This window comes from Melitaea cinxia, chromosome 1, assembly GCF_905220565.1.
Source record: "Melitaea cinxia chromosome 1, ilMelCinx1.1, whole genome shotgun sequence".
Lineage (NCBI taxonomy): Eukaryota > Metazoa > Arthropoda > Insecta > Lepidoptera > Nymphalidae > Melitaea > Melitaea cinxia.
Genome location: NC_059394.1, coordinates 7,775,707 through 7,785,626, shown reverse-complemented (window position 1 = coordinate 7,785,626; position 9,920 = coordinate 7,775,707). Strand labels below are relative to the sequence as shown.

At 31.4% G+C, this 9,920-nt stretch overlaps 1 protein-coding gene and 1 long non-coding RNA gene across 3 annotated transcripts; one reads left to right on the top strand and one right to left on the bottom strand.

Moving 5' to 3' along the window:
• Nucleotides 1-3,030: 3,030 nt before the first annotated feature.
• Nucleotides 3,031-8,255, top strand: LOC123669202 (mRNA turnover protein 4 homolog). Of its 2 annotated transcripts, XM_045602837.1 has the most exons (5): nt 3,326-3,369; nt 3,878-4,201; nt 5,110-5,354; nt 5,647-5,895; nt 7,950-8,255. In XM_045602837.1, the coding sequence occupies exons 2-5, from the start codon at nt 4,174-4,176 to the stop codon at nt 8,163-8,165; spliced, it is 738 nt and encodes a 245-aa protein (XP_045458793.1). In that variant the 5' UTR covers nt 3,326-3,369; nt 3,878-4,173; the 3' UTR covers nt 8,166-8,255. The 2 variants fall into 2 exon arrangements, with proteins under 2 accessions (XP_045458785.1, XP_045458793.1); XM_045602829.1 differs by having other exon boundaries at nt 3,031-4,201.
• On the bottom strand, nt 5,603-6,166 carry LOC123669218. Its single transcript, XR_006745711.1, has 2 exons — nt 6,051-6,166; nt 5,603-5,855 (listed from the first exon to the last, which is right to left on the bottom strand). It is a non-coding gene; the product is annotated as an uncharacterized LOC123669218 (long non-coding RNA).
• Nucleotides 8,256-9,920: the final 1,665 nt, after the last annotated feature.

Sequence of the window (9,920 nt, the reverse complement as noted above, 5' to 3'; positions counted from 1 at the left end):
CAATGGACTCCTAAACTACTTAACCGATTTTAGTCAAATTTGCACACCGTGTGCAGTTTGATCCAACTTAAAAGATAGGCTATATTTTATTTTGATATATTATGTTATTATTATATTTCAGAAAAAAATAAGGTGATACGAAGTTCGCCAGGTCAGCTAGTTGATATATATGTATTGATTTATTTTACCGTACGTATTTTGATCGTATTAGTAGTTAGTACATACCGGCAAACCAGAGTGTAATTTTTAAAAAAATGGTAATGGACGTATAAATATACCTTCTCGAATCGCGATTTTAGTGACTCTTAAAACTTGGTTAATATTTACAAAAATCTTAATGTATAGTAATTAACAAAATTAGTTTATTATAACAAGTTATTTATTATTGTCTACACTCGCCAAAAAATAAGCATTAATATTATCAATTTATGTGATAAATAAAATACATTTAAAACTATGCTTACTATTATTAGATACGAGGTTAAAAGGTACGGTAAGGAGGTAATAGGAAGTACTTGAGTTTACATAGGCACACCAAGGCAAGGCTACCGTTCCTATTAAACTTCGCTTTACATTTTCGCCAAATCTAAATATTCTTCACTTTTTCGCCTTTCTGGTCCCAGTTGTTCCCGGTTTAAGTATTAATGGGAACCATCCATATGATCATATTTGACTAAAAATCTTGTTGTACAATAATATATTTTATAATTGTTGACGTGACAACGTCTAATAAATCGATGAACGCCGGCTGCATGCACGACAAAGGATGACTTATTGTCCCGCTACGCTCATTGTAGGCTTGCGCCGCATCTATCTCTCTTTCACTTGATTGGCCTATGCGTCCGAGAAGATGTTTTGTTATGACGTTGACACCAGTGTCATAGCGTGCTTTTAAAGGGGCCTGTATCAAATTTAGTTAGGGGGCCCGCAAGAAGGGTAAAAATTTCTCGCAAAAGAAACAAAAATGCTTGCATTAAATCTAATTATAAAATTCTCGTGTCACAGTTTTCGTTGCCATACTCCTCCGAAACGGCTTGACCGATTTTGATGAAATTTTTCGGTATCTATGAGAATCGGCCAACATCTATTTTGTATCCCCCTAAATGTTAGGGGTAGTCCACCCCTAATTTTTTTTTTATCTTTTAGACAAAATTTTTAATTTCTATTTTTTTATGATACAACATTAAAAAATACATAAAACTCTAAATTTTCACCCTTCTACTACCAACCCCTATTTTAAAATAGCGTTTAGCGGCAAGACAACGTTTGCCGGGTCAGCTAGTTAAAATATACATTTATTGACTATAAGTTATCACTTCCTCCTAGAAATTGGGAATCCAATTAAAATAAAGTAAGTTTTCGAAATCCCGACAAGCCCGAGATAAAGTAACATCGTGGATTACATTTTACTATTTTTTTTTTTTTTGATTACGCACGTTAGGGGCCCCTGTAGCCTGAGGGCCCCGTATTATTGGCTGATACGGTGGTAGCTACGCCCCTGGTTGTCACGTTAAAGTATCGTCCGTAAACCAACTTTACAGACAACCAATTTTTTATCATAATATTATAGTAGCATATAAGCAGGCGGAAAAAGATAATACTCAGTTATTGCTTATATAAACGATAACATAGAAAATTCGTGGTCACTTCAAAATCATGCCTTTTAACACCATTTTACTGTACCTACCTATATCTTATATTATGATCTTATACATGAAAACCAAAGACACAGTACACAGTGTAGTATAATACAGTGACCCCAAACGTACGACAATTATCGTACATGTACGATAATACAAGCCTACGTACGATCCACGATCCGTACGTTTGGATAATTCAGATTTCTTTTGGCATGTGCGACCTTTTTTTTAGCTGACTGATACTTGAAAACAGTTGTTCAATGTAATTTATACTTAAAAAATTGAATTTTAAATATATTCCTTGGGTGTACGATATTTGTTCTGAAAGTACGATAATTTCCGGCACTTTGTCTGTTTGTCGATCAGGCGCGCTAAAATTTCTGGTAACACTGGCACACATATTATAATATGGAGCGAAAGATTCGAATCCAGCTCTCAATAAATAAAAATATTATAATATGAGAACAGGGCTGCCAGATGTACGATTTTAATCGTACTGATACGATTTTTTTGTATTTTTACTCATGTACGATCGCTAGACCAAGATCGTACGCAAAATGTACGATTATTATATTCTTATTACCTGGAAACATTTCATAATTAAAGACACGTTATCCATCGGCAAGCATGATTTGCCTTAACTACCTAACGCGTGCCTAGATCTTTTACTTGAATGATGACTCTTTGAAATATCATATAAAAGCTGTATTTGTTTGCTTTCTAACGAAATTTCTCTTTCGGAAATAATTGTGACTTAAAAAAAAACACATTTTGAAATATAAAAAAAAAAAACAATTTGAAAATTATAAAACAATGGCTCAATTTGTTTTAAATTTGTTATGTTTTCTCCATTACAGTACAGATTGTGAACGAGCATTCAACGAAGTTAATTTAATTAGAACAAAACTTAGAAACAGTTTATCCAATGATACTTAAGGGCACATTATTAGGCAAGCAATTATGATAAGAAGAAACGTAAATTATACGAAGTCTAAATCAAGAAATGTTTTTGTTAAAAAATATGACCACAGAAAATTTTGTATGAGTGTAACAAATAGTTTTATTGCATTTATTTTCTAAAACTAAGTGAATTTTAATAATTTATATTAAAAAATTAGTACTTAGTCTTAAAAGGCTGTACGATCTTTTTATTCCAAAATTTCCTTGGTATACGATTTTATTTGTAGTTGGCGTACGATCACACTTTTTTTGCACCTGGCAGCCCTGTATGAGAACGACTTTTATTAACAATTTAACACCGTCCCTTTTTTATAAGTTGTTAACTTCATCCCATTTCACACTGAAAGTTTGAACTTCACATTTCCTTTGATTTCAACAATTTAAGTCAAAACCTGTGTAGCCAACCCTACAGTTTTAACTGTAGATCTACAGTTTTTTGGAAATTCTCTCAGTTTTTAGTTTACGCCTTAAAATCTACAGTTTTTTGCTTAAGATGCTAGCGCCATCTAGTTTGTTGTAGAATGGAGAACCCTTCGCAAGACCAATTTTGAATTTAACGAGACTGAGACGCCCAGTGTAGAAAAATTTTGGTGGCATGTTTCTAAATTAAAAAAAGGCGATGGCTCTGCGATGTTTCCACTTTTATCGACTTTAACTAGAAAGCTTCTATGTTTGCCGCACCGTACTGCTACGGTAGAACGGTTGTTTTCCAGCATAAATCTTATGAAAACGAAGCTTCGAAATAAACTTTCTACGACTACAATAAAAGGTACCTTGCACACAAAGTCAGAAATTAAAAATTGTTTTGAGTTCAATGCAACAAATGACCATTTAAAAGAATTCAATCAAAATATGTACGATTTCAAGAATAAAGATAAAACGGAAAATCAAGAAGATATACAAATTGAAAATGAGATAGTAGCTAGTGATACCATCTAACTTCTAACATATATCGTCAGCAGCCGATGATCAGCTGCTGATCAGCTACTATTTCATTGTTATCGATGGACCTTCATAAGCTGTTATAATTAAGATTCCTCAAAAATCGCTAGTCACATTTTCTGAAGTGTTACATTACTATCTTTTAAATATTACTGATTTTATTTGACATAATGTATCTTTATGACTTTTGATATTTAATTTGATTAAAACTTTGATAATCACATGATTTTTTTTGTTTTTTATTCCCTCTCTAAAATGTATTCTATTTATTACCATTATTAAATAATAAAAAGACAAAGCTGTAGATTTACTGTTTTTTAATTTGATATTTACAGTTTTCTACAGTTTTTTTCTGGCATATCTACAGTTTAGCTCTATGCTGTGGTTGGCAACACTGGTCAAAACCATGTCAAAACAATAAAACATTTCTAACCTAACCAACTACCTACCTAACCTCTCAGTAGAGAGTATATTCCTTGAACCTAACCTATTTTCTATCCGCGCATAATTTTGATCAACGTTATAAACACGTGTTATATTATTTTATTTTGATATAAACAATCTTTATCACATTGAATTTGTATTTTATTAGCGGTTTTTGAAAGAAAAACTAGAAAGTTAACTAATCAAAATGCCGAAATCAAAGAGAGATAAAAAAGGTAATTTTACATATTTTTCATTGAATAGAATTTAATCGAAAATTGACAATACTATAAAATTATAAAAAATTTTAGCTTTCGTAAATGCATTAAGACAATTTTTTTTTATAGATTTGGTTTTAAAAAATAGAAAATTAAGTTGTATGCTTTTTATTTTTATCAACACACATTAACTGAGGATTTTTTAAAATTATTATGGATGATACAAATAAAATAAATGCTCATCTTACTCTAAATATATATTAATTACCCCTCACGTTTGTCCGCGATGAATCAAATTTGCACACCAATCAATCAATTTGCAACTTGAAAGATAGGCTATATTTTTATTTGATATATGTAATTATTATATTTATGTCAGGTAGTTTTACATCATCACATCACAGCAGCTTTTCGCAGTCCACTACTGGACATAGGCCTCTACAAGTTCATGACAAAAATGGCGTGAACTCATGTGTTTTGCCCATAGTCACCACGCTGGGCAGGCAGGTTGGTGACCGCAGGGCTGGCTTTGTCGCACCGAAGACGCTGCTGCCCGTCTTTGGCCTGTGTATTTCAAAGCCAGGAGCTGGGTGGTTATCCCGCCATCGGTCAGCTTTTTAAGTTCCACAGTAGTAGTGGAACTGTGTTATCCCTTGTCGCCTTTTACGACACCCACGGGAAGAGAGGGGGTGGTTATTGATTGTGGTTCTTTGATGCCGTAACCACACAGCATTTACATATATAATTTAATTTTTGTGCTTCATGTACCTGAGCTGTCCTAAATGAACTGTTTTTCCGATCTTCCAGTCTGTAGTATTTAACTATATAAGCAATATTAATGTTGCTGTTATAGTATATTACACATAATGCTAAATTTCTATTCATCATTTGGTATTAAATTAAAACATTTAATAAAATTGTTCCAGTTTCATTAACAAAAACCAACAAAAAGGGTCTTCTTCTAAAACAAAAAACTATTGAAGATATAAGAAACACACTTTCGAAATATGAACATATATTTCTGTTTACCGTTGATAATATGCGTAATACAAAATTAAAAGATCTGCGTAATGATTGGAAAGACTCCAGATTTTTCTTTGGTAAAAATAAAGTCATGGCAGTAGCACTTGGACGAACGAAAAGTGATGAAGTCGAAGATCAACTTAACTTGGTATGTTCTTTTTCTATTAAGGTAAAAAAATGAATTCTATCTCTACAAATCTACAAAGTTAAATAATTATGTTGTTTTCTTTTAATAAAGAGAATTATAGGATAAAAATGTTTTAAAATCAATTCTCAAGATTCAGAGTTTTCTGAAAATCCTTCTGAAGACTTCAGCTTTGTATGTGAAGTAAAATTTATTTCCTGTAATTAGCTTTACCTATTCTTAATTGATTGAATTTTGAATGAAATTCTTAATTGTGACAAAATTATATGTTTAATTTTAATATACTTTTTTTTAGCTTTCCAAAAGATTAAAAGGACAATGTGGTTTACTCATGACAAACAGAGATGTTAGTGAGGTATTAGAATATTTTAAAAAGTTTCGTGAGACTGAGTATGCGAGAGCTGGATTTATTGCAACCCGTGATGTAATCCTACCTAAAGGGCCACTCGAAGATTTTTCGCATTCTATAGAACCACATCTGCGACGACTTGGACTTCCCACAACCTTAGAAAGAGGTGTTATTACTTTAATAAAAGAATATCAGGTAAGGATTAAAATACAATGCTATTATGTAAAAATATGTTAGTGCCAAAGTAATTGCATTACATATTATAATCTTGCCAGATATCTATATAGAATACTTAGCATTGACAAAAAAATTAAAGCTAAGTAAGAAATACAATTTATAATTTACATTACCCAGTCATTCTATAGAATACAAGCTGACCCCGCAAACGTTGTACTAAAACGTAAACTATCAGGACAAACTGAAATTAAAATAGAATAATATTTAATATCTGATGCTGTGATGGTAGCGTAGTATACCGGAACCAATGTAAAACTTTCCAAAATTAACAACAACTTATAAATGAAAAATTAGTTAAATAAACATTTTCCAGTGGACCAAATTGTGAATCTAAACCATCCTCGAATCCCCTTGAACTCACCAAAAAATTTCATCAAAATCCGTCCAGCCGTCTAGGAGGAGTTCAGTGACATACACACGCACACAAGAAATATATATATAAAGATTTAATTTTCAGTCAGCAATATTAGAATATGCAGTAATCAGCTGAATCTTACGCTGAGTTGGACGAAAAGAAATTAAAATTTTAAGTAGTGATTAAACTAATTTAATCGCAAGAATTGTATGAAATTCTTATGATAAAATTAGTTTAATCTCAAATTAAATCTCAATCTAAATCAAAATCTCAATTTAAATTTTAATTTTGTTTCGTGCAACTCGGCGTTAATGTCTCTATTTTAAATTAGATGTTTACTTTTTTACTTACATAAGTTGTGTTTTATCGCTTACTAGCGACCCGCCCCGGCTTCGCACGGTTGCAAAAACTATCGGTGTTCCTCTATTATATTATGCATATATTATACATATAAACCTTCCTCTTCAATCACTATCTATTAAAAAAAAAAAACCGCATCAAAATCCGTTGCGTAGTTTTAAAGACTTAAGCATACATAGGGACAGAGAAAGCGACTTTGTTTTATACTATGTAGCTAAGTAATGGCCACATATATAAGAGTTCATTCATTAATCAGGTGAGTCGAAAGGACGGGAGGGGTTCGGAGAAAAATCACAACATATTACAAGGAGAAGGGGGGGGTGGTGGTGTAATAAGATATCATGTGTTTTATGTTTTGTTGAGTGTGTGATTTCTTAACCAAAAAAAAACACCTTTCAATCTTAATATCTTTCTGGAAATTTGTATCACAATGCTAAATTTTCTAAAATTTAATCAGATTATGCATGTATTTAAAGATAATATTTTGAAAATTTCAACATACTTTGCAAAAACACAAAAACAAGTGATTTTTGGCAGTGGGGTTAGTCTAAAACCTCACAAATATCACCACGGGAAGGGGTAGGGTGTTAAAAAGTTGCTAAAAACATTACGTGATTAATGGACAACCCCTAAGTTGATAAGATTCATCACATCATTGATAACCCAATTGCCCGTGAGGGCCAGACCTTCATCATTTTGTAAAAGCTCAAAGTTTCTAATGCTCCCAACACAGGTTGAAGCAATGGCCAAATATGAAGTTTAACTTATGTTTACTTTGGCAGATACCTTAGAGATTAGTTATCACGTTAACAAGAGCCACAAACTTTTGTAAATAAACTTACGTCATAGTATAAAACTGAACATCATGTGTCACTTGGGTACCTATTAGAAGATTTTGCTTCAGTAGCTGGTCAATTTCGATAGCTCCAAACCCGACCTAGGCAAATATTTAAGTTGGCCGTGGGTGTAAGTGCGAAGTAATTTTATATCCTTTTGATACCTGGTATTTGCCAAAGTTACCATGAGTTCTTCTCCTTTCTTCATATTTGGCCATTTCTTCTATCTGTGTTGGGAGCATGCACTGAGAAATTACCAGCTTTTATGTAATGACGAAAGTCTGGCCTTGGGCTCTCGGTCTATGAGTACCACTAACTTATGCACACCAGGTGTAGATTGAATGTCTAAAATATTATCACAGTATATGTTACATGTTAATTATATTTTCTAATATCCATGGAAATAAATATTGTAAGCAATATCTAATTCTTTAAATTTTTATTATTTCAATTTTTTACAGGTTTGCAAAAAGAATGCCACTTTGACACCAGAACAAGCAAGTATATTGAAACTTCTGGGTATACAGTTGGCAAAATTTAAAGTGGTTATTAAATGTCACTGGACTAAAGGAAAAGGATTCCATAAGGATTTGGATGTGCCAACAGATGATGAAACAAGTGATAATGATGAGAAAATTATTGAAGATGAACAAATGGAAGATGATGAATCATCATAGTTCATAATATACTACAATATTGTTCCACCTACTGTACATAATTATTATTAAACAATAACTCTTATAGTTTAATATTACATAATTTTAAAATGGGTATTATTTATTTGAATATTTTTAGTTGCACATCAAACAACTTATCACCCACCATATTATGTCAATTGATTATCAAAACTAACATTACAAATATTTCGAAAAAAGAGATCAGTAGTAGATGCTACACAAAAATTCTGTTGTACGCAAATAAACTAATTTCATATCAAATATACTGATTGCACAGCACATTAATTATACTTACAGCAGAAATATAACCATTTGTGCAGCTTGTTTCCTATTAGGGCCTCATGTAGTACAGTGCTTTTAGCTTTTGATACCAAAAAAAAATATAGTAGGATGAAACCTATTGTAAAAGAAAGAGAATACAACGAAAATAAATTACGGGCGCACCGAATCGCAGCGAAGACGCTGCTGCCCATCTTTGGTCTGTGTATTTCAAAGCCAACAGTTGGATGGTTATATCACCATCCGGAAGAGAGGGGGTGGCTATAATATTCTCTATTGCATATAACTCAGTATGACAATTTGGTCTGCATTTGTCCATGTTTTATGAGATTCTTTTCATACGGTAATATATTAAACATTTTTCGTTGTTATGAGAAGTCGTTTGAAACTGTGTTTCAACTTTGAATTTTACAATCCAATATGGTTTGCCTTGTTATTCTTTAGTATAGAAACAATATACCCCTGCCTTGGTTTTTAGTGAATATGTGTGGATAGAAAAATCAAACAAAGATTATTGAGTAAATAATGGATTCATGAACTACAAAACATATACTTCGCTAATAGTTATAACCGAATATATATATTTGTAAGTTTCAACTTTAAAAAATTGTATAGATACAGAATATAAATTTAAATTATTAAAGTAAATTTTCCTAAGACTAAAATAAAAGTAATTATTTTCATAAACTGTTCATATTCTTACTTTTAGTACTTACTATTTTCAATAAGGTTGGGAAAATAAATAAAAAAAAGTATTTAATTTCTGATCGTTTCCGAACGTTTTAATAATCACAGCAGTAATAAATAATTTCCATAAAAATACATTTAATATTAAATCAAAATACACTAATAATGTTTGCGATCAATTAAATTAACAAGTAACTTAATAAAACATTATAAAGCTATGTTATTAGCATTCTAGTTATATTTATACAAAAAATAAACTACTCATTTCTCAAAGGCTATGCCTTAGGGACAATTTTTGTGTTTATCACAACACAAAGTAACTTACATACAAACATAATCACAGTACAAAAGTAAAGCATTGCATTCAATCATCATCACAGACTATACCATTAGTAAATGATACATACATTTTTCAGTTATTTCAATATGATATCAGTCTAGGCAAATCCAATTAACCAATTTCAACCATAAATGTTGTGTATTTAATGATTCTTTTTTTTAAATTTCATGTTTTTATTAGATACGTTGCCCAAATTAAATTACTACAGTGATTATTTTATCTTAGGGTATTAATTTGGTAAATAAGAAGTATACAATATACAACTTAGGGTAAACATATTGTCGCTAGTGTATACATATATTATAACATCCACACTCGAGTCTGTTTCTACGATGTTTACGATTTCTATGATTGTTATGGCTAAATATTTTTTGTGTTGTAAAAATATAACCTCATCGTCTGGACAAAATGAGAACACAACCCCATAGTGATATAGATGGTGAACGAGA